The sequence below is a fragment of the Bacillus rossius genome, chromosome 1 (assembly GCF_032445375.1).
Source record: "Bacillus rossius redtenbacheri isolate Brsri chromosome 1, Brsri_v3, whole genome shotgun sequence".
Taxonomy (NCBI): Eukaryota; Metazoa; Arthropoda; class Insecta; order Phasmatodea; family Bacillidae; genus Bacillus; species Bacillus rossius.
Genome location: NC_086330.1, coordinates 125,333,234 through 125,359,847, shown reverse-complemented (window position 1 = coordinate 125,359,847; position 26,614 = coordinate 125,333,234). Strand labels below are relative to the sequence as shown.

General features: G+C 38.1%; 1 protein-coding gene across 1 annotated transcript in view; it reads right to left on the bottom strand.

Moving 5' to 3' along the window:
- The window catches only part of LOC134534814 (neural-cadherin-like), a 200,582-nt gene that overhangs the window by 84,771 nt on the left and 89,197 nt on the right, over positions 1-26,614 (bottom strand). Inside the window, exons 5-7 of the mRNA XM_063373458.1 lie at positions 15,937-16,074; positions 14,179-14,365; positions 2,766-2,999 (exon numbers count right to left, since the gene is read on the bottom strand). Of these exons, the coding sequence (XP_063229528.1) occupies positions 2,766-2,999; positions 14,179-14,365; positions 15,937-16,074 (559 nt within the window). The remainder of the gene's footprint in view (positions 1-2,765; positions 3,000-14,178; positions 14,366-15,936; positions 16,075-26,614) is intronic.

Here is a 26,614-nt window from a genome sequence, read left to right as displayed (position 1 = left end):
TGTACAATGTACAATTTGACACTGCTCTGCGTGAAGTGTTCCAAACGTTTTGTTTTGGCATCTAGTTAGTGTGCGCAAGACTAATTTTTACTGGGCAACGTAGAGTGTTGAGTTAAACGACTAGTAATGTACCAAAACATTTTGCAGCCAAACGCCAGAAACTGCAGTTTGACTACTAGTGCCTCGATTACAAAGAACAATAATGAGATATTAAAATCCCTTAGCATGGGCCAATTGTTGTGTGTATAACTAAATCTTGTTTATATGGTGCTTCAATAATACATGCGTCTATTATCAATATAAGTTTATTTATATTTACAACCATTATCACCATCATTTCTTTACATACGAATCTTTACAATTTGGGTATAACCTATATATATATATCTCTTTATATGCTGTGCATTTACTAAGTACGAATGTTGTACATATTTGATTAACACTTTACTTTTACGGCACAAGGTAATAGTAACTGCTCTTTAATGTCTTCCTTTACAACAAGCATAAGCAAAACTATGTCCGCCTATGTGTAGAACCAATGCTATATGCATATTGCCTGATGATTTTACGTAACATGTTGCGGAAACGTTCCTAACGTACATAGGGATTGGTTACAGTGTTCTCGTAAATATGTAAGCGTATATTTTACCTACACCGGCTATGCGCTAACGTCTGAGTAATAACGAAATAGCAAGCTAAATTAAATAGTGCTGGCGCACAACACGCAGTTGTAGAGAGCCGAACTAACAATATAAATTGCATACAAATAATGGCGGGCCCAACACTCAGCGATCGCCGTCACTATTACCAGCATTTACTTTGCAAAATGTTATGCCGCGAATTTACGGTTTCAAGATCTACGTAACACGAATCTAGGTTCATGACGGTCAGTCCGTATTCGGGCAGCATGACGACGCTGAGTGTAGACGTAACTCGTTAGCGCTAACCGGCGGACTGTCCCCTTAGACCTACTGGGCAGACAGCAACTATAGCGAGCTGAGAGCCCGCTTAAATACTCTAAAAAGAACTAAAATCACAGGTGTCGCTAGTGTTGAATCTAGAGGGAAAAAAGGGGAAGGATGAGAGGCGGTGGAGGGGGAACAAGACACCTAGAGTGGGAGTAGGGGAAATGAAAGGAGGTGGCGCTGCATCGCGACTGACGGCGACTGAGCGCAGCTACTGCTGCAATCTAATGAGAAAGGTTACAGCTATCACTTAATGAGCTACAGACTCTGCCAAGGTTGTTTGGTCCTTGGTTGCTGTTTTGATGAGGTGTTGAAGTTAGTTCCTTTTTGGTGTTGCAGGTTTATTTAACATGCTTTGTGTTTTCCAGAGTGTGCAATGAGCTACAGCGCTTTTTCTGAAGATACTCAAATGTGAAAATTTATGAGTTACATGTGTTTACATAAAACAAAACAAAGCTAGGACAAATTAAAAAAAAAAAACATCGCAGCAAAATTTTGTAGTGATTTTCAGGAAAAACTGGAAAACCGATATAACATTGACTAGACTGTAATCCATAAAAATACATTTCATATACAGCTCAATGTTTAGAAAAATGCACCAACATTCTTGGCCGAATTTATTTTAAAAACCTTAATAATGGCAGTAACAATGACTAGAGATTATACCCTGTTTAAGTTACAAAATACATATTTTTTTGTATTATGTATAAGTACATCACAGATGTAATATGGTGACAAAAATATATTCCAGTGATAGTAATATTTCATTATGAATATTTTCCTTTTGCTGTTTCTGTTTAAAGTTGGTTACATGCATGCTCTGCCATAAGCATGCATAGTAATGTAAGTCTTGGCAAAGACAAGGTTTGCATGGTAAATTTCTTCACAATGAGAAAGGCACGACCTTAAATAAAGATGTCACGACTATTTGGCAATTCAATCCAGCAGATTATTCGATATAGATATCTACTACCTATGCCAATAATAGACATACAGACATCAGTTACTGATATTTGCAATGTCGCAATTAATATGTAATATTTTTAAATACTGCTACACCGCATCAACATCGCTATGATTATTTGGGATGCCGGCAGGGCCGTAGACAGGGTTTTGTGTTGGAGGGGTTTCAGTGTAACCATTATATCATTTTTCTACGAGTAAGTTTTCTTTTTAATCGAGTTTCAAAAAAAAATTTCACCCAAAAAAATCTCAGGGAACATTAGAATTTTAGAAGTCCAATGTTTACTCTTATAAATTTTAGTAATAATTTTGTTTAAGAAAAGAAAAATGAGAAATTTTAAATTTTTGGTTTTTATTGAATTTGTTTTTTTGTTACTTTTTTCCTTAGGTCAATTGTATGATTTTTTCTCGTTAATACAAGTCATAAATACACATATATGAATAATATTCAATACACGTGACACACATGCCAAGTTTTTATGTAAAACATACTACTAGCTCGCTGTAGGAAAGGTTTTGATGGAGATTAAAAACTGACGAAAACTAGCTTCTACTGTGCAGCTTAGGTTCCCCCCTTCCTTCTTTGCGACAAAGAGGGGAGTGGCGGAAATTCTTTGTCGCAAAGAAGGAAGGGGGGAACCTAAGCTGCACAGTAGAAGCTAGTTTTCGTCAGTTTTTAATCTCCATCAAAACCTTTCCTACAGCGAGCCAGTAGTACTTACAGCAGCACCAGCTACTTGGAAGCACAACTCCTGCTGCTTGTGCACACGAGGCATGCAGGGTTGGACGTGGGGGAAGGAACGCAGCCCCACTGGGGGAAGGACGAGGGGAACGCACCCTTGAGGCCGCCGCCGTCCACGGCCACCACCTGGATGGAGTAGTCGGGAGTGCGCTCGCGGTCCAGGCAGCACACGGCGGTGCGGATCAGGCCGGTCGCCGGCTCGATCTCGAAGATGGGCAGCCCCGTCTCCTCCTCGATCACGTTCTTCTCGATGGAGTAGGAGAGCTGCGCGTTGGCGCCCTCCTGCGGGTCGTCGTGGTCCACCGCGGCGATCGTCATCACGGCCATGCCTGCGGCACGCAACACTGGTCACCGCGGCCAGTAGAGCTCACGTGTGGACGTCTGGATACTCAGGTACTTATAGAGTGTTGTTGAAACTTGCTTCTTTGGTAGGGACTCGAACCCACGTGCTCCCGAGGGCAATGCGACGAGCAAAGAAGCGGGAGGAAATACTCATGATTGAGATTGGGGAAAAAAAAAACTGTTTTGAATCCCAGTGCGAGCTGTTTCAGTCGTACTGCCTGCCCTGTGCTCCAACTGCCAGAGTTTGTACATTGATTATGCTGAGAGTGTGCATCAGCCTTGGAAGATGGTGCACACTTGGTTTTAGAAGTCGTAATAATTACGGGGCTTGCAAAATGCGGTGACGATGATGTTGATAGTTGGCTGCTGCGCGCGGGAGTAAGAGTCTCGATGTTCTTTGCGCCAGCTGCATCTCAGGTGTCACTGACCACACCAAGCTGAGTTCGCTATGTTCGCTATGTTCGCTATGTTCGCTGTGTTCGCTGTGTTGGCGACGTCACCGGGTGTTGGGTTCTCGGCTATTATTCTGAAACGTCGCTGACTTCGCGCGTGCGCAGATAAATAAAAAAAAAATCTGTTTTCTTGCAACTGTACTTCTGCGTTTGCTTTTTATGAAGTTTAATTTCTCTCAGTATTGTGCTTGAAATAGACAAGTCGATGGAAAAGTTAACTGAAAGATTAAGAAAATATCCATGTTTGTGGAATAAATTTTTGGAAGAATATAGAAGGCAGGATATCCAGAACAATGCCTGTAATTTGATTTCAAGGGAATGCTATTAAACTAAGTTGAATTTATCCTGAAATAATCCATGATTTTGGATTTATCTTCACACGCAACTGCACTGCTTCATCAAATGTTAAAATTCATAAAATTCTTTTGTTTTTGTATTAAATTCATGAACCCATTTATTTTTACGTTTACATACTACGAGAGCCAGCAGAATGACATAATCGTCGGAATCATTACTCGAATCTCACGGCATGCGTCTCTCCGAAATCGCGAACTAGACTTTCCTGTCTGGCCACCTGGCTTAGCTTTCTGTGTGGCATCGGCTTAAGGCGTCGTCCTAGTAAGATTTTTGAGGCAAGCGCGCGAGCCAACACGTGGCTGTGGAGCCTTGTAGGCGGAGCCGAAATGCAGTGGCCGCGAGCAGGGTGAGGGGAGGAAAGTAGGGGAGGAAAGTAGGGGAGGAAAGTAGGGGAGGAAAAGGTTGCGCAGGAGAAGATGCGCGTAGAATCATTCGACTGGCTGCGTTCAGCGAGGCTGTTCATGTACAATGGATTTCTAAACCGACCTGCCTCCAGCGCAAGAGCGCACGGCGCCTCGCGGCTTGCATACACTTTCATACCGAATTCGTTGTTTATATATGTACAATATTACTAAAATACTTGAAAACACTTTAAAAAAATATGTAACTGATTATATTTTTTCTATTTTAATATTTCTTGCATGTTAGAAAAATAGGGATAGCAAATTTAAGCATTCGTGGGGCGTTTCATCTCGTCGACAGTGAGGTTATTACAGAGATTACAACTCGGTTCGATTATAGAAACTAGGAAAGGAGCCAGCTATTGAATTTAAGAAAACTTAACGACTACCTTTATTATAAACAGTGAGTTGTGTCCATTTTTCTATGCAACTTCATATCCTTCTCTTTGCGAAACACATCCGTTTAGTTAAGCTCGCGGTTGCTAACGAACTAAAGGCACTAATAACAGTTTCGTTTAGAAATTTGTCAATAGATGGCGTTGCCTTTTATTTGTAACGCGCTTTCGTTTGGTGCATCACGTCTTCCCTATGGGTTACCTGCCTTCCCACAAAATGAAGTTGAAGATTGGCGTCCCGGTTTTGCTGATGCGTAGCCTTGATGCGCCGAGACTGTGAAATCAATGGAACTTTAAAATTTACATTTCCCGGTTTTTCAAGTTTATGTCTTACAGACTTGAAACTTAGTATTTATGTTCCTTATATTATGATTTGTTTATCCTGGGCAACGCCGGGTACTTCAGCTTTGATTTTGCGTATTATTAATTATGGTTTTCATAAAGAATAAAACTTACACCTTCATAGTAACGAGTATATGTGGAATTAATGTATTAATATTGCTTTTTCCATGTAATATTTTATATTGAGTCAAGTATTTTATTCTCTATGTTTCATCTCCGGAAGCATTGAACCAACATACCTACTTGAAATTTGGTACGCGTATTCCTTTTGCTAAGTGACTACCCGCTAAGAACAGATCTTACGAAAATCAGCTCCCAAAGGAAGGTTGCTGGGGCGTTAAAAATAAAAATTATTTTTTTTTATTTCAAGTATCTATGTGCCCTACATAATTGAAACTCGGCAGGGATGTTCCTTATATTACAAAGACATCAACTTAGAACGTGGTTTTCCAAACACTATATGGGAGGGGGGATTGTGGTGGCGTAATATATATATAAGTATATTTTTGTTTCTTTCATATACAAATATACCGTTTTACTCCGATCTCGATGATATTTTGACACTTGACATTTGAAAAACGAGGAAGGTCAATGTCTACGTGAGATTTCGGAAAAACATCCCCATCCTCCATTCCCACACCCATTAAAGCCAAATTTCAGTACATAATATGTACTGTCTCATGAGATTTCGAAAATAATTATCCCCATCGCCCTACAAGAAGTCTCTTTACGATGTGTTTAGCCCGGGCAACGCTGGGCACTTCAGCTAGTTGCAAATATTTCATCAGGCAGGACCTGGAGTTTAACTGTACACTGTGTGTAATAATTTCATATCACTTCTCACATTACTAATGTGGGTAGTAAATTAGGCCTGTTAACTAACACGTTGTTGTTTATTACATATGACCGTCTGTTTCCGTCGAGACTTCGATGCATGAGTACCGATCACATTAATGTAGGCTACTTGCACACTGAGTGATCATTGGTTCTTGTCCCGCTCCTATGTAGTTTCTCGGTAAACTTACCGGCAGAACGGTGGAGAAAGTTGAAACCGCATTAATAGAACTCGTTCGGCGCACAAATGTATGGCCTCCGTACCTGTTTCTATTTATGTCGAATTTTTTGTTGTCAAAATCGGCAGCTATAAAAAATACAAACAAATAAGCTGAATGACTAAAAGCAGTGATTCAAATGGTTTTAGAGAGGAAATAGAAAAAAAAAATGTAGAAAGAGCAAAAAATAATCATCTTCTGTCAAGTCTTCAGTAGGAAATATTTTACTGTAGATAGTATTGCGCCTGAATCAGTGGTGCAAAATTTGGGTGCCACGAACAGTTTCCCTATATTCTATATCGCATAGGCCGTACTAAAAATGTTCCCCGCAATTTTTTTTTCAGGAAAAAAAGTTGTCAGGGTATTTTATGAGTTTGTGTGTGTATCGAATTTCTTCAAACTTGGTACACATACTAGTTAGGTCACCTGATCTCTATGTACTTAATTCAAATGAAGTTAATATATTCCAAAATGACGGCCAATTCTAAATTTTTTTCGCTACAAAACCATATTACAGAAACTATTTTTTCAGCATGTCATAAAACTTGTACCACAAATAGTTTTTAGTAAGGTGTCTCGATTAGTATACATTTTGATCATTTCGAGTTTATTATTTTAAAATGTTATTTGAACCTGATATCTTAGGAACTATTTCCCCAAATTTCATCTAACACGGTACACATGTAGACTATTAGTTAGTAATAAACCTACCTAGCCTTTTTTGTAATTTTTTTATACCATAAATAAAATAATAAATATTCAAACTAATCGAGATAAACTATGTTTATAAGTCCCCAATACCCAGTTAAAGGCTACTTGACTATTAATTACCTTTAGTTTTCTTGTATTTTTTGAAGTGACTTTCAAAACCTTATTTTTGGAAAAAAAATATTGTAATTCTTTTTTTAACAGCTTTATTTACGTTTAAGATATGGATAATCAGAACAACACAGTCTACAATAAAGTGGAACAAAAAACACATCGTTTAGTTGTATTTTTGTCAGTATTCTGTTTTTAGAGCAATGATTGTACTTACTTGATGCTTTGTTTTAAAAGATACGTACTCGTAAACTAAGTTACGTACAAACAATCTGTACACAAATGAATGTTAAGTTATATAAATATTCCAGAAAAGAAGTGCATTATTATGATTTAACTTAATATGCTTTTGACAGTCCTGGATCATATACAAAAATATCTTAATATTAATTACATGTATTAAATTAGCGTCCGTTTCATTTTAAACGTAGGTTATTAACAATATTTTAAATTTAAATTGTTTAATATTATAAATATCAAAAAGGAGCCGAGAATAAAAAGGCTTGCGAACACTAGTCTCAGGAACTTGAGCCAAATAAAAATAAAAATAGTACTTATTTTAAAATGATATGCAAATTAACTCTCTGCACTGTTTATTTCCAATGACCATAACCACAGAAAGAAAGCAGCTTAACAAACATATGAGCAAGTAGAAAATTTGAATCACTAGTCTGCTAACAAAGTAGTATTTACATTTGTTCACAAACCTTTTCATATGTAATGTGCTCAGGAAAAGAATAAACATTTAAGATATGAAGGTGAAGGACACACAAGTAAAGGTGTAGATCCATACGTACAAAACCTTACAAAATAGAACATGTATTTCAATACCTATAATTTCAAACAAAAACACAGTTCTTCCAACATATAAATCTTGCCATCAAATGGACCTACTGATTGAAAACATTTACAAAACTTATTTTAAAAATATGCTGATTGTACATCGAAATCAAAATTACAGTCTTGGTTGCCTGCGTTAAAGAAACTATGTTTAAACGGACAGGTTTTTTGTGTCAGTATGTATACATAAAATCTAATTTGCGTTGACACATTCACGTTAACTTCACAGCGCCGTTATATTTAATCACTATATATATATGGATCTACACCTTTACTTGTGTGTCCTTCACCTTCATATCTTAAATGTTTATTCTTTTCCTGAGCACATTACATATGAAAAGGTTTGTGAACAAATGTAAATATATATACATATATATACACACACAACAAAATCTGTATTTACATTAACATTAACTGTTAGTATGTGTCGTATATCAATATAAAATATAATTACAATAAAATAAATGCAGATCAATGTTTTATAAATTGTACATGGGTTCTTACAAATATGAATAAATGAGCATCGGGAGCGTGTGCAAATTGTAGTTTGTTGTCATACTGAGGAAATTTTTATTTTTAGGGTTACCTATTAGTACTTTCACAATAATCACTAAAATTGTAATTGCCGGCAAGCATTGACAACATGGCTTTAAAAATGTTTTATTTAAATATGAGTCGTACTGGTATTGTGATGATCAGAACGGGTTATTGATTTATTCCTTCCGTTTTTTAGAATTTTGTGCTTCTCTTATGTATGCTGGTTCCCTTATCGACATATTCCGCGAATGTCTTGGGTCAATAATTTCAGGAAGTAAGCAGTGGTTGAAGAAAGTGACAAGTTTAGTAAGCATTTGTTTTTTCCAGAACTCTTTGTCTCTCTGTATATTCAGAGTTACCATACCTTGCGGAGTCCACACAACAAAATGGCAAATTTGTCTACGTGAAATATGTAGGAGACCTTGTGCTTGATACATATATTTATTGGATGATTTTATTTGAAGAATATCATTTCTAAAAAATTAATCTTTTCTTTAACAGCATCCATTGGTAGCATTAGTTTAGCCGATGAGGGACACTTGACTTCAAGTATTTCGTCGTCGCCTATTAGGCCATCAGGTGATGCTCCTAAAAATGGAAACTCTCGTCAACAATAAGTCCACATAGCCTTACCACAATTCCAGGATTTTCGCTTTCAAACTGAGCAGCTACCGGTACATTTTCAGTGCCCCAGAATGTGCTTGAATTTCCTTTGAAGACCTGATACATTATTTCTTTAACAACGTTGGCACAAGAAGTTTCTGCTTTCATTTTGCATATCCTCCCGAACATGGATGATGTCAACAGTTCAACTTTCCATTCATGACAAGAGCTTTGCTCTCTTGTTATTTTCTCTATGTTTTCTTTCTTTTCGAGTTTCATTGTCTGTAAAAAAATTTTCCTTTGCGTTGTCAAACTCAGGTTGAGTCATATCAGGTATGACCACAGCAGCTTGTGGGCCATAATCGCTGTCTGCACTGCTTTGTATGCGATTTTCGATTTTCTTTCTGTTTGGGAAGATCAAACGACGTCTTTTTTGGTATCCTGCTCTATTTTTGCGTCTGTCAACGAAATTATTCGTGTGGATTCCAGGAATTTTCTTGAGAGCAGATTTGTGAATAACTCGAAGCAACTCTCCGCTGGAATTCACAGATACCTACATTGTTATAAATTAAACTTACATTTCATCCAGACTTTCATTATAAGAGTCACATTTCATCGTTGTTTCGTTAGTTGTGTTAACGCTTCGGGTTTCTGCGTAAACATCACTCTTTTTGACTAATTTAACCACTTTCCTAAAACAAATTACACATAACTTAGTAGGCACAATTTATATACATAATTAAGATGATGTTTTTATCCCGATATACTTGGCGCTTGCTTAATTTAAAGTTTCAAATTAATTAGTCTGTTTAGCTACTTGTACAGATCTATTTCAAGCGTATTTAGTATAGTTACAAATAAAACAGAATACTTTGTAAGTATAATTGCTATAAATTTTAAAATTTAGATCTAATGGAATATATTTTATTTTGTATTTCCACTGCATTAAATAATTGTGCTTACCGGTTTCTAGCAGAATCCAGAAGGGCAGCCGGAGCTTGTCTTTTCTCTCCTGGCACCGAGTAGCATGCGCTTCTTTTTACACGCTTTATATTAGCTTCACCTGTATGTTTGTTTGTATGTTTGTAACCGACTCATTTGGGTGCGATTTTGACCCACTTTAAACGGCCATATTTCATTCAAACTTTGTAGATTTATCGAAGACCGATGACAATACACTAATTTGATAAGATTATTGCATTATTCAATTTGCAAAATAAGATTTTTGTCCATTTATATAATTTCACAATATTTAGTAGGCTTTGTTTATATCGCGCCGAAGACAAACTGAAAGAAAAGAGTTCGCACATTGTAAAGAAAACCATTTCGTTCATGTGCGAACTCTTTTCTTTAAGTTTGTCTTTGGCACGATATAAACAAAGCCTACTTAATATTCTGACATTTAATTAAATGAAAAGTGAGAGTGGGTAATGATTATTGTGAACAATATACTTTCTTGAAGCGAATATTATCTATATTTGTAAAAATATGAAGAAAAAAAACCTGAAATAAGGGCTTTAAATGTTGTTTCTTTCGTTAAATAGAGAAACACAATTACGGCTTTGTTTCATTTTACCAATTAACCAAGAGTGAAACATTATTATAAAACAACATTTTATGCAAATATTTCACGAAACATGGAAAAATTGAGGTTTGATTTTGCTGTGAAACCAACAGCACATGGGAAATCAAACACCATATGCATAACCTCAATAGCTACACCTGATGGGCAGATTTTTGAAATTCCACTCGAACACCAACCTGCAAATCTACACCAAGCAGTTACAAATACTCCAAACTTTGCCAAGGTCAGTAAATCATTAAATAAAAGACATCAAACACGGAAAATATGGATAAGTTTGACAGATGATATATAAAAAACATATTTGGATAGAGAGCAAAACTTACAGTTTAAGGATTTTTACCTGGAAGAAATTGAGGAAAAAACAAAAAGTGCTCAATCTATACCTAGTGTATCAAATAAAAAATTAGAAAAAATGTTAGAAATATTTCTTGAAGGAAAAAAAAAATTATATCTGAAACTCAAAATTTAGGGAAAATTGCAAAAGATTTCATGATTGAGAAATTCACGGGCAGAAACTCAAATGCTTACCAGTGGATTAACAATTTCAACAAAGAATGTGAACGTTTCCTAATCAAAGAAGACAAAAAGAAAATAGAAATTTTAAAACATTTCTTAGAATACTCCAGTGTAGTTTGGTACAACTGCATGCAAATGACACTTACAGTGGAATCCGACTGGAACAAATGGGAGAAAATTTTTTGTGAGACATTTGCAAACAAAGGATGGTCACCCATCAGATATTAGAGAAACTTCTGAGATAAAACAATATTTATCGATTTTATTTTAACTGCATATATTCAAAATCTACTTTAATAGTAAATTGATGTAATAACTATCAAGTTTTTTTACATTGTTATAAAATTTCTTTCATACGTCGATAAAGAAGTATCACTCTAAATTATAAATAAACCAAACTAAAAAGTAGAAAATAAATAATATTTTAAAAAATCTAAAAAACACGCTTTTATATAAAACCAAACTAAAAATATAGAAAATAAATTTTAATTAATTTGAATTAAGAATAGTGTAAAAATTTTTAATAAATATAAATTAATAATAGTGTATATAAGAAAATATTTTATTTTATTAAAAAAAAGCGTGAGGTGCTTTTTAAGATATTATCGAAATGATAATCCTTCTACTCATATATGTCAATAAAATATTTATAACTATTGACACCATGCACCCCACGTTTTTTTAAAAATAAAATACATTTTTTTCTTATAAACACTATTATTAATTTATATTTATTAAACATTTTTACACTATTCTTAATTCAAATTTATTTTATATTTTTTAGTTTGGTTTTCTATATAAAGTGTGTTTTTTTAGATTTTTTAAACTATTATTTATTCCCATAGCGCTAGCCTTTGCTTGTAGAAAACATAATGCAACGAACTCAATTCACACACCAAAGCACATCAACACCCATACTTTAAACACTGGCTGGGGCTTCCTGCCTCTTTCACTAAAACCTGTTTCCCGCCAACTTCGTTGCCTTCCTGCACCGCCCGCTGGGCCAACCCCTCCCCCTGCCGAGCCCCCTCCCTTGCACATCCCTTCTATCCCCTCCACTCTCGTCCTCCTGGCGCCTTCCGAAGCAGAAGCAGCACCGTCCGGCCGTGCGTGGAAGTGAGGTTTGCCGGAATCATGGCTTAGCTTAGAGCAGGCCTCAAAAAACCCACAGCGACAACTATGCAATTTTATTTGATATTTGTGTTGTCGAAGTATGTATCTATGTTCCTGTAGTCTCCAAAACCTAATAAATTTATAGGATATAGTTCAAAAATTGTGTTCAATTTGCTAATATTACGATAATTGAACCGCGAATTACTAAACTAAATTACGAATTTTACGAACACAGATGACTATAGAAACATCAATACATCTTTCTTGTTAATTATTTTTTTGAAATTACCCTGACAACTTTTCTCGAATAAGCAGGACATGCTTTACCGTAGCCGTCAGTTTATTGTCTCTATTTCTTACTAGGACGGCCCCTTAAGGGCCCGGGGACAATTAAACCACTTTATAAACCCTGGAATTTTTAAAAAATCTGCAGACTCTAAACGTTACCATGGCCACAACTTGGGTACTCAGAGCCTGGAAATTTAAAAAAAAAAAGTGTAAATATTATTGTAGGTGGTGAATTCGTGTATTCACCGATAAGTGAATATGAATATGCGAATACGATTATTTTATTCATGTATCGAATCCTCTAATATGCGAATATGAATATTCTCACGAAAATACGACTACAGCTGTATTATTATTCCCATCTGCAAATATCAATATATTCATATTCATACCTCTAAATACGAATATATTCATGCTCATATCATAGAAAATAATTTTTACGAATATACCTATTTGTATTCGTATTTAAGAATACAAATATGCTATTACTGAGACAGAATATAGTATTTATAAATCTAATCTGAGTATAATTTGAGGGGAAAATATCAACTTTTCTTAAGATAAGTTAGCAAAATTATCGTCGGGATTAAATTTTCCAGGTTGGCTGAAAAACCTTCTTTTAAATAGTTTATTGTTCAAATTTTCCATGGAAGATTATTCTCTGGTAGCTTTTCCGTAACTCCCAGACACCTGAGTAAGAATCCTCTCTAAAATATGAAGGCCCAGCAAAAGTAAATAGCCCAAGGTCCAGCTAAGTCTAGGGTTGTCACTGGCAGCTACGGTTTTCTTTGCCAACCAATTGAAAAACAGAGTGACTTCAACTTCAAAACAGACATCCACTCCATGAACTAAAAGGGCCTGCCACATTCGTGCAGTTGCGTCTGTCTTATGTCGGAGTTGGTGGTGTCGACGCGGTCGTGTGTACTTTACTGGATCACGTGACCTGTGACGTCAGGTACTGATGGCACAGTCCCGTGGAGCGGACCTTCTGGCCAGAGCTGGCGAACTGGAACTTCCGAGGTGAGACAGCACCATCTGAATCTGGTGTCATCGACAATATTCGCCAATTGAAAACACGATGAGAAAAAATTAACTGTAAAATCGCACGAAAATGATTGTTTCTTAGTAAAAATCTTTATTTAGGTTTTTTTTTATCTCTTTGTCTTATACACCATTGTGTTGTAGGTATTACCACAAAGCAAGGAAGGGTATTTGTTCGCAGCTTAGTTTTTTTCCAACTTAAAACGCAGTACCTACCCAATAATATAAACAAAACTTTTGAAATATGTGTATGCGTTAAAATAAATTTTCACTACCGAGTAAATTTGTTATTTAATCTCTATTTTGTATAACTGTCGAATAAAAATTCATAGCGCTCCACCACGCTGCCCTCCAATCCTAATCACGCAAACCAGATACATCAGGCAAGCGAAGGTGGCACACTGCTAGACCCGTTCTACAATGACACGTAAACGGAAACGGATTACGTAAACGTAGACGGATCTCCCGGAACATTTCACTGTCATGTCTGCTGCTTCCACAGTGCACTGAAAAGTAAAAAAAAAAAAAAAAAATGGAGGATAATGAGATCGAATTTTGCAGTTAAGAAGTATTAATTTAATTTAAAACAGAACGGGAAGAATTTACATATATGATAAAAATAAACCACAAAGTAACAATAGAACGCAAGATAGCCTATTTTTATATGTTCTCGAAACATTTTTCAACGTATTTAGAACATAAACAAACATGGCTACCATCGCAGCCAAGTACTCTGCTTGTATTGGTGGCACGCAGTAACGTAAACGGAAGAGCTGGTCCGTGCCCGCATGCGTGCCACTGTGGCATCTCCGCGGGGTCACGTACCTCTGGTGCCGTTCTCGGTGACCTTGCCGAAGTAGACGCCGTGCGGGAAGACGGGGGCGTTGTCGTTGATGTCCTTGAGGTTGACCTGCACGTCGGCGTAGCCCACCAGCCCCTCGCCACCCTCGTCCTGCGCGAACACTGTGAACCTCCACTGCGGCCGGCCGTGCGGCAGGTCGCGGTCCAGCGGCTGCGACACACGCGCGCTTCACTGATCCAGAGTCACGCGACACTCGGTAGGAGTACTTTCCTCAATGGAGCGGAAATGTGTATCCACGTTGCTGCCATCTGTGGCGGATGGTGCAAACCAAAATTCACAAAGCAAAAAAAAAAAAAAAGACAATTTATAGTATAAAATGTTTTTAATGAATTTCAACAAGATGGGCAGTATTTTAACGGAAATTAGGTTCAAAACCGGGGTTTGATATTTTTTTCCCAAGTCTTTTTCAACTTTCATCGGAGCCGTTTCATTATACACAGTTTAACCTTTCTCTCTGCAAATCGAATGATTCAACAGTCGACGCAGCTGCTCCGGTTAAGAATTATAGCGGTGGTTGCGGAGACTACGTGTGAATCGCCTCAAAAAATGCTATTAAATTTTTTTTTAATATTTATCACTCTCGGCATTATTTTAAAGAATTCTACGTTAAGTTCCGTGTCTGAGTTTCGTATTTTACGTGTATTTGCAACAGAAGAACACATGAATATGCTCATTACCGAGGTTAGATGTCACACATCTCTGGCGAATACTGAAAGACTCGCTCATTTTAGTTTTTGCTGTTGTAAAAGCAAAAGGTAGGTTATTTTATATCATTTACATAAATAATGCATAAAATCATTGTTAAAGTAAAACTTTTCCCGCAATTTTTTCGTTCCTTTTGATAGGGTTAGAGATCCGTTTTTTTACGTCTGGATGAGCTTTAAAATTGTGCAAAATTTCAACAAGTAACATAGCCTTATACGCACATAACGTCTGTGTCAAGCAGAAGGAGAAAACTCGTGATATTTCCTTTTCCAGTTCCCGTTTAAAATAGGTATACAGTAAATAACGGACGGTATGGTAGAATGCCAGGAAATCCAAGTGCTGTCCGTTTGCGACCGGCGCTTTTCAACACAAGAATTTTATTTTGCAGAGTGTTTGGAATTCATTTATTAGCATTTATTATTTTTCCTTAAAGAATAAATACATATTATTAAACCCCCATAACCTTCACGAGTTAATTGAATATTCAAAACCTAGCAGCGTACTAATTTACACTGCATGAAAACCATAAATAAAAACGATCGCAAATAATTTATTTTGGCGCTATATACTTACTGCGCTCTGGTGACTTCTTTCGATATCAGTAGTTTCGGACATTGTACATCGCAACTGTAAACAATGTGACGTAAATCACAGTAGGATAAGGACACAGAACGCCACCGATTCGGACTGTTGTAGATGGGGCTTAAGTTTTCGGAATATTTCACTTAAAATATGGAAGGAGGAAACGCATGACGAAACACAACAAATGGAAACTTGGCCGATGCTTCTGTTGCGTTTTTGATCTCTTGCGCAGGATATAAACCCAGACCAAGCCCTGTGTAGCGGTAACTGCTCGGGAACCGCTCTGTGTGGATCTAGGATATAAACCCAGCCCAAGCCCTGTGTAGCGGTACTGCTCGGGAACCGCTCTGTGTGGATCTAGGATATAAACCCAGCCCAAGCCCTGTGTAGCGGTACTGCTCGGGAACCGCTCTGTGTGGATCTAGGTTTGCTACCTTGAGCACGAATATCTCCCCCGAGGTCTGGTTGATGTCGAACTTGCTGTTCTCGGGAGTGTCCGCGTCTATGCCTTGACCCGTGAGGAAGTAGACGATGCTCTCAGGGTGGTCCTTATCGCCGTCTATCGCCGTCACCTGAAATAAACACACGGCATGTTCATCGTTATACACTCCATCACTTCACCAAGTAAGATTAAACTAAAAAAATATATATACTAGTTAGGTGTAAGGCATCTAAGACGCCCGTTATAGAATGATGAATATAACAAAAACTTTAAGTTGATATACATATTATATTTATTAAGAATTTAATTTCTTTTAATGTTGTGTAAATGGAAAATATTTCTGATAATGATAACAAAATATTTGACAAAAAAATTGTTTTTAATGAAGAACCTCTTGAAAAACTACATTGTGTGTGAACTGCCTTCGGTCATTCAATAATCTTTAATCAATTATAACGACGTACTCACGTAATCAAAACTGTTTTTCAGCGATAAATTAATATTTACTTACTTTGCAAAGTTAATAATTAAAATTCGAAAAGTAAGAAAACGAATGAAAACTCACAAATTAAAAAAAGCTTTTCTTTTAATTCTAGCGCAATCTTTTGGTGTAAAATTCAAATACACATACACAATACACATATAAAAATGATAAAGTGTTGCTGTGTGTACAGCAGCAAGTGCTGCTACCTGCAGAGTGCCGGCCTCACACTCCTGGTGGGCGACTTCCCGCCGCACACTGGCATTCTGCAGGCAGGCGCTATCTCACAGCGTTGTGCCGTCATAAAGTCAGTGACGAGCGTAACTGAATATAGGATACATGCATTCATTGCTAAATGCATGCAGATGGGCCAAAGCAACGGTCGTCCTCCCTTCTAGCCGCTGTTGGGATATTCCAGCGGTCAGCAAGTCACGGACGAGAAGGGCTTGACTTCACAGAGACGGTCCTAGACTTTGCAGGACCCCGGGTCCTAAACTTTGCGGGGCTCTAATATTTTGGAGAGGGATCTTACCGGGGGCCTTTGGGCATAGAACTGTCCCCCAGAGAAATAGGCTGTTCGGAGGTCCTTACCAGAAAATTGAACCCCCTCCCCCCTCTTTAAACCAATCTGGAACTTATACTTTGGAAATGGGTTAGCTAAGGGAACTGTCCCCCAGAGAAATAGGCTGTTCGGAGGTCCTTACCAGAAAATTGAACCCCCTCCCCCCTCTTTAAACCAATCTGGAACTTATACTTTGGAAATGGGTTAGCTAAGGGAACTGTCCCCCAGAGAAATAGGCTGTTCGGAGGTCCTTACCAGAAAATTGAACCCCCTCCCCCCTATTTAAACCAATCTGGAACTTATACTTTGGAAATGGGTTAGCTAAGGGAACTGTCCCCCAGAGAAATAGGCTGTTCGGAGGTCCTTACCAGAAAATTGAACCCCCTCCCCCCTCTTTAAACCAATCTGGAACTTATACTTTGGAAATGGGTTAGCTAAGGGAACTGTCCCCCAGAGAAATAGGCTGTTCGGAGGTCCTTACCAGAAAATTGAACCCCCTCCCCCCTCTTTAAACCAATCTGGAACTTATACTTTGGAAATGGGTTAGCTAAGGGAACTGTCCCCCAGAGAAATAGGCTGTTCGGAGGTCCTTACCAGAAAATTGAACCCCCTCCCCCCTCTTTAAACCAATCTGGAACTTATACTTTGGAAATGGGTTAGCTAAGTTATCTTAAGAAAATGTAACTTTATTAAAATTTGAAAAAAAAAAGTTACGTTCACGTTACAAAAGTTATTGAAATTATACTTCTTTAGTGAGCAACGGAAATACGATGGAGTGCGCGCGCACCATGGGCGGAAGTATAACATGGTGAAATCTATAAGGCATGCGCGTTTCTGCATACCCACGTGCTGAAGTCGTCCAGACAGCAGACCACTTGTAGTGACATGAACCTGTATTATACATTCACTCACGTGAACATCGTGGGACATACCAAACGTATCGGTGGGCCAATTACGTATTTGTGGCAGAAAAACAATTCTGGAATACATTTATATAAATGTTCATGGTCACAAAAGAAAAAAAAATCTGAGGGAGTCTTTTAGTACACGCCATTGATGTGTAAACATATAATACCGGTTATGAGCGAATTCACGTGTTCTCATGTTGCAAATAATCTTATAATGTGAAACTCAAACACAAAATTTAACGTAGAAGACATTAAAATATTGACGAGCGGGATTAATATACTAAAAGTATTAATATTAGAGAAAAAGATAAAAGTTATTTCTCTTTTTAAAACCTAACTATAATTTTGTTTAACAATATGGTACTCAAGGCTAGCCGAACAACCCGAGTACCGAAAGCGTCGCATGTAAATGCCTCAACACTGAACAGTGACGTTTCCCCCTATAGACAGGAATTATCACTTTATGCGTTTTTGATGATATACTTCCATTAAGCAAGTTGAGGGTGAAATTATAGTATGCACCAGAAATGCACTGAAATAAGCGCGCATTTCAAAACTGAGATTTAACAGGTTTGGAAGTCCAATGCGCATGTAATCAGAAACTGCTATAGCCACGAGTAAAGTCGTCAAGATGGTGGATCCACGTGTGGTTACACGCACCCGTATATAGTAACTTTCGCGAACATCGGGGTATGTACTAAGTGTATAGGTGTGCCAAAGTAAACATCATGGTAGTGAAACATCCTGGAATATATTTTGTAAAATAGAGTATTCATAAGAAAATATAACAGCAACCTTAACAATACCTAAAATTTATAAGACAGGAAAATTATATTGGGACGATCATGGAGTCAAATATATCTTACATGTTGTTGGTTCTCTAAGGCACTACAAACGTGGAGCTATCTTTAAGGCATATTTCAAACTAAAAGTTGACATCTAATAGAGCCCTACTGTGGACTTGATTTTCGACAAGTAATTTCATTAAAAATACTGCCCATGTTGTTAAAATTCACTAAAGATTTAATAATTTGTAGTTTTCGCACACATTTAAAGTTATTCTTCTATGGAATTACTAAAATATTAACCTGAAACAATTTAAAACACATATTATAACCCTAAGCATATGTTTGGAAAATTGATTTTGTTCAAACGATTGAAATCAATCTGTAAATACTTCCTACAAACAAACCTTAACCTTATTGAGCTGATTCAACGTTATTATTGTATAATACATAGTATTATATTATAACATTATTCAAAAGTAAAACAAAAATCCAGTAGTGAGATTTGAATCTCGTCTCTTTAGACCAACAAGCACGCATTATAACACTAACCTATCGGGAAAATTTGAGCAAACAATTTTAGGGAAGACTTCGCATTTTTTTATGACATGGCATAATACTTAACTTTGGATATTCGTTGAAGTCAACACTTGTGAACTGGTGCGATTAACATGGTAGTTCTAGTCGTCCACGTGAAATAAGTTACATCTAACGGCGCTTACAGACTATATACTGCTAGTAAATATGTGGTTGCAAAAAGGTATAGGTCTAGAAGATATGATTTATGACTTGACATAGGCCCCCTACCAAATATTGGGATAAATATACAAAAATTAGAATTAGAGGAAAATGATAAAAACAACTCGAGATGGCGGGGTCCCGCAGGGGCGCGTTACCGACGCGAAGACTGCACGCCAGTTCTGCGCCTGGCGCGTAGAGGCTGTAATGCGTGTGTTGCGCGAGCCAGAGTCGCCCTTAGCGCCCCGCGCCTCAGGAGCTCGTGCTCTCGGCCAGACGAGTCTCCCAGAGAATTCTCCTCCTCCTAGAGTAGTGGCAAGAAGCACGGCGACCAAGGCGCGGACCTCCTAGGCTTGTTATATGTTGTAGAGGACTTGGGTTCGAATGCCCGCCCGGCCATCACGATATCGGTTTTCCATGACTTCCCGAAATATAAGTCTATGCAAATGCTGAGATGGTTTCTTTATGCCCGTCTCGCAGCCAAGGAGACATTAATCCCAGTTAAAAATAATAAAAATATTGATTTCTATCCGTAGCTTCATTTTTTTCCCAGGGTTTTTAATGTTTTCCGGCAGACTTGGGAGTGCTTGAGGTGACGGAGCTGTTGCTGGCTCTAGTGTCGGAGACAGAATCCAACACGGCCACGGGAAGAGTGCATGGATGCGAATACACAGCCTCTTCGCACCAATGGAAACTCGCTGCCTCCTCGTGGATCATAGGGGTCTACCAAAGTTAGCTATGCCAGGGAGTCCTCGTCCCTCGACATCGTCAGATGTTGGCAAGGGGTATCTGGTGAGGTGGAAAAGCCCTCTCCGTGGACAACAGCTGTTTGTTCGGCCCTCAGGCCGTTGGGGCCCAAGGGCCTGGGCTCACCGTGAAGAACCAACGGCGTAATGGTAAAGGCTAGTCTGGGTGCGGCTTCTGCTGAGGAAACGGACGCAACCGGGTGTGAGGCACCGGGGCCGGTAGAGAGTCCTTGGGACCAGCTCCCGAGGCGTCTCCTGCGTCCCGGACCGCGGCAGTCGCCTGCTGGCCCACATGTCCAGGCAGTGTCCTGCTGTGGCTGGGACTCCCGCCGAGGCTTGCTCTACCGGCTCAGGACTCGCCCTGAGCTCAGAGCACGTCTGGAGGGGTGCCCTCCCGCTGAAAGGCGGTCACAGTGAGCGGCGAAACAGCTTCGGAAAGGTAGCAGAGGTTGGACGCACTTCGGCCAGATTGGGTTGTTTCAGGAGTCCCAGAGATGTGATAGAGTTGGTGATACTCGTACCATGGGGGATTCTTTTGAGTCAACCACAGGTTAGCCGAATTGTTGAAGGGGGAGGGGGGGTTCCAATGGTGCTGGTATGGGTTGTCTCAGCATCTCATTGTAGCTCCTCCTCAATCACCTCCAAGTCGCTATGAAATGGCGTACATTTCCCTGTGTTTCTAGGGAGCTCGTTTCGGTGGACTCAGCACTCACGGGAGTATATACTAGTAAATCCAGCACGTATTGATTAGTATTTCAGTATTGGCTGTAGCATGAGCGAGTGGCTCCCACCACACTTCTCCGAAGCCTTGCCGCTACTGCTCGCAGCCCTCCAGCCTGGCGCGGCGGGGAACTGAGCCGGGCAGAGGGGGGGTGGAGAGAGAGAGAGGCGGGGGAAGGACCGGGAACACGCTGTAAGAGGTTGTTGAGCTCATGTAATTTTCAAGTGAGCACCGCTTCTCGTGGCTCGTGCCCACAACGTCAAATATTTAATATTTGGGCTCAACACACATCCCGCCGCTCCAAGGTCTTAGGGAACGGAAATTTGATGGCTGAAAGCCCGACTGACTAGACCGCAAAAAACACTATATTTTTATTTAACTTACTAACTGTAAATTGTAAATTAAATTAGACACAGATGAAGTTTATGGGGAAAAAATGCACTTGGCCCAGAGAAGTGTATGTACACGACGAGTCTGAATTAAACCGAATTTCGGTTGCAGAATCGTCTGTTATATCGTTGTTTATCTGTTTATTATCATCGTTGGGTTTATCTATCTGTCGCCGTGTTGTACAAGGTCGGCATTTGTATTTATTTTTCTGATCTTGTTACAACTGTCATGTCGTTATCAGACCACTGTGTTTTTCTGAGCTGATATTTTTTTTACTATTTCTTCCACGGAATTCTCTGTGCGGTCTATGCATTTAAATTATGGCATCGGCTTATTTTGGCTTATTTTCTGGGTGTTTGTGAATTTATCTTTTTTTTTTGCCCATTATTGAAGTTTATTTGTGACATACAGTGCAACCTACAGTGCAGTGTGTCAAATTAAACATTTTAAACTAATATTTCCTATGGAAAGAATAAATCAGATCGTACGAAAAAATAAGTGGAAAACTTTTACGACTTGCAGTCTAATTTGCTTCCCGGGGCTGGTAAACGCCTACATATCTAGAGCTAAACAACAGGTTTATCACAAATATTGCTGTGTTTAATGTTTGGAGAAAAAAAAAAACACTTAAGTGTCCTCATATAGGCCAAAAATGTTTTTAAGGCAACCTTTTAAAGAAAAATTTGGTCACCCGGAACTCCCTCTTGTGTAGGAAGAAATACATCCTAAAACAGCCCTTTCAAATGTTTATTCTTATAGCTTCCTTTGGGACAGAAATACTTGCTATTATCATGGTACCAGGTCTATATCTGACTTATTTAATGTCATTTCTGTGTGCGTTAGTCCCTCCGGAATAGTCTTCCTGAAGTCAAAAATTGTCTATCTGTACTAGAATAGAAATTATGTAATATAATAACGTTGGTTAAAGAACTTGCAGTGTTTTATTTTCGAATCTATCATTAAATTAATGAGTGATTTTTTAAATGTTTTTTTTTTTTTTGGAATTTTTCCTGGATTTATAGGTCAATAAATACAAATTTCCAAGATGGTGGTCATAATGGCTTAAAGGATGATGGTTGGCCTGGACACTATGCATCTATTAAAATTATTAAATTTTCAAAAAAATTAATATTTTGCATCGCCCAGGGATCGACCTAAGCACAGGAACTGATCGAAACATTCTGTATACTCATCAAAAATTTATTTAAAGAATTTTGGTATTTTTCCTGAATCTCTAGCTAAATAATTACAAATTTCCTAGATTGTGCCCAAATGTCAAGACGGTGGGTTCCTCAGTAATATTAAATGATTACTGAACTCTAGCGGGTAAGAATTACACTAACATGGCGTCAGCGCACTCTAGATGGCGGACATGACGTCATACTAGCTGACGATATATACCTTGGTATGGGTGGTGGGAAGTCAGTCTGCAGTTGGCTTCCGTGGAGGAAGGATCAGTAGTTTTTTTTTTATTTTTTGCTCTAACCGGGTTCGAACCAGTATATTAATAAGTAATTTTTTGTTGAATTTTGAACTTTTAAATTAAAATCGGATGATAAATAAATATTTTCAAGATGGCGTCCGTAACGAAAATTGATACAGTGGTGGCATAATTCAAAATGTCGGGTGTGGCGTAAGAATTTTTTATTACTTTTTATTGAGAACTTTTTAAATGTTAATACATAACTGGTTTACTCTCGCCGGGAATCGAACCAAGGACCGAAATCGTTTAAGTAACTAAACATTTTAAGTACCTAAGCAATTTTAAAAATATTTTTTGGATTTTTTTTGGAATTTCTAGCTTTAAAATTACAGTTTTTCAAGATAGTGGGCGTAACGAAACATGTAACATTTATAGAATCCAATATGGTGGGTGTATAGAAAAGTGTAACGATGACAACATACTCAACCAAGATGGCGGGCGTAACGAAACATGCAACATTTATATAATATAAGATGGCGACCGTAACGGACATTTCAACGGTATTTTTAATAGTCTTTAAATCAAAATTTTAATATTAAATTTGTTATAAATTTTAGAATTGTTTCATTAAAATCGGATAGTAAATAAAGACTTTCAAGATGGCGACCGTAACTGAAATTGCAACGGTGACGTCATAATCCTATATGGGGGTCATGGCATCCTAAATCCTAGAAAAGGCTTATCGGAGGCTGTAGACATGGATGTTTAAGCAGTTTTTATGAATTTGTGTTATTTCTAAGGCAAAATAACTTTTGAGGTTTTTCGATATCCTAATTTTCGAACTGTAAAATTTTTTGAGGTATTTTGGCGGGATTTTTTTTCCAAAAAAACTGGAAATTTTGACGAATTTTGGTGAATTTTGGGTAAGTTTTGGCTAATTTGGCGAATTATGAAAATTTTGGCAAATTTTGATGGTCAAAGGTCAAGGTCATCCAACATGGCCGCCGTGACGTCACAATACAAGAGGGTGGTCGGCACCACGGCACCACAGCCTGAAGCTTGTACCCGGAGCCCATTTTACATATTTCTATAGTACTTTCATCATTTTTCGATATTCGATCCAATAACAGTAATAAATGGGGCACATTAGTAGTATATGAATGGGCATCCGACGGCAGGATTCAGGTTGCGGTGCTGTGTGTCCTTTCCGCCATCTTGGATTTTGACGTCACGGCGGCCATCTTGGACGATCGTAACGGGACACCGCGTAACGTGACACTTTTTCGTGCGTGCAGCCGGCGTAACGGGACACAGTGTAACGGGACATAACGTAACGGGACAAGTATATCACGGCGGCCATTTTGAATCCGCCATTTTTATGACGTCATTGTGTTCTCGAAAATTCCGGCGATGTGTTTTCCGCCATTTTGAATCATGACGTCACCGTTGCAATTTTCGTTACGGCCGCCATCTTTAACTTTTTTATTTATTATCCGATTTAAAAAAAAAATTTAAAATTTATAAAAAAATTAAATTAATAAAATTTTAATAAATTATTAATAAAAAAATTACATAAACGATACGGAGCTCGGAGTCCTCGGTTCGAACCCGACAGAGGCAAAAAAAATTAAAAAATGACGACCGATCCTTCCCCCGCGGTGGACGCAGGCAGAATGACCCCCACGACATATGTCAATGCACATATACCATCAGGTAGTATGACATCATGTCCGCCATCTTGAAATTTGGACGCCATCTTGAAAATCTTTATTTATTATCCGATTTTAATGAAAAAAATTCCAAAATTCATCAAAAAATTAACGTATTTGAATTCTGTTTGATTATATCGATGTACGTCCTTGGTTCGATTCCCGGCGAGAGAAAAACGGTCGATCCTTCCTCCATGAAAGCTACCTAGACTGATCTACCACCACCAGTACCAAGGTATATATCATCAACTGGTATGACATCATGTCCGCCATCTTGTCTTCATCCGCTGGAGACCACCATCTTGTTTTCGTCTGCTAGAGTGTGCCGATACCATGTAGTATAATTATCTGGTCACCATACTTTTGTCCTCAACTGTTGACATTGAACATTGACCTTAACCTTGAAATTTGACCTTGACCTTGAAATTTGACCTTGACCTTGAAATTTGACCTTTGACCTTGACCTTGAACTTTGACCTTGACCTTGAAATTTGACTTTGACCTTGAAATTTGACTTTGTCCTTGAAATTTGACTTTGTCCTAGTCGACCATCATGGATCCGACATTTTATGTTCAGTACATGCTACCAGGAGCGACCACCTGCTGGAGTACACCATCTTGTGCGTGTACTCGTATTATAGAGTACATTTCCATCTGGTTAATTTTATTCTAACCTGCTACAGTGCAGTAACCATTTATTACCGAGGTGCCCCCGCCATCTTGAAATTCGACCGCCATCTTGAAATCATGTAATAATGTAGCTAGAAAAGCGGGAAAAAATCCAAAATTCATTAAATAAATCACTCATTAACTTACATATTGATTCGATCCGCTCCAGTCCTTGGTTCGATCCCTGAATGATGCAAAACATTTAATTTTATATAAAAAATAATAATTTCAATAAACCATGTTCAAAATTCTTAAAGAGACTTTAAATCCTCTACTACCATTATCCTATCAGATATCAAGACCACCATATTGGAAATTCGTAATTGTAATGCTAGAGATTCGGGAAAAAGTTCAAAATTCATTAAATAAATTTGTAATCTATATACTGATTGATTAGATCGACTAAGGTCCTTGGTTCGATCCCTGGCCGATACAAATCAACTTTAATTTTAAAAAAGTACCAGTAAAGTGTAAGGTTCGAGAAATAAAACACCTCAAAGTCTTTTACAAACAAAATATTTATTACACAATTTCTATCCTACTACAGAATCAATTGCGAAAGCCAGCAATCTTATAAACATTTAGCCCTGCATAGACATGCAACGACTACTTCTTAGCTCCAACAGCTCCAAATGCTCCAAATGGCTCCAAATGCTCCAAACGGTCTTCAAATGGTTCCAACAGCTCCAACAACCTCCAAATGCTTGACAGCTCCAAATGGCTCCAAATGCTTCAAAAGGCTCCAAATGCTCCAAACGGCTCCAAATGCTCCAAATGTCTCCAAATGGCTCCAAATGCGCCAAACGCTCCAAATGTCTCCAAAAGGCTCCAAATGTCTCCAAATGGCTCCAACAGCCTCCAAATGCTTAACACAGCTCCAAATGGCTCCAAATGCTCCAAATGGCTCCAACAGCTCCAAAAGGCTCCAAATGCTTCAAAAGGCTCCAATTGTTCCAAGAGCTCCATCTTCAATCGGTTCCAACTGATTCCAATTACTTTTCTTATCGAACTTGGCATGATTACTAACATGTCTTTATAAGTATACATTTTGACTGGCAGTGGTAACATATTTTGCACCTTTAATTTATAAGTTTTATTTAGAAATCAGATTTCGATAAATGGTAGATACCATTTGGAAAGAATATATATTAATTTATCTTCAAGTTTATACACATACATTTAATTTAAGCCATTATTGTATGTAGCCAGCTTCCCTCAGTTCTTTGAGTATGAAGGATATTTCTTTAATGTTCGAATAGTTTCCTGCACAAAGCGATCCATGTAGTAGTCGTAGCCTGTCAACCAATATGTTAGGATCTTCCCATGAGGTATAATCAATCTCTTCTGCTGCGTTCATCATCCTTGCATGTTTATAATAAATATTATTATCTCTGGTGTCTTTCGTTTTAACACCATCCTCAAGGTCACTTTCGTCATCGTGCCAGTGATTATCACAAGCTTGATCAGGATAATTTATTTTATTACGACGTTTCCATCGTTTTGGTCTCAAACCTCCATCACAGTCTTCGCTCTTGCAT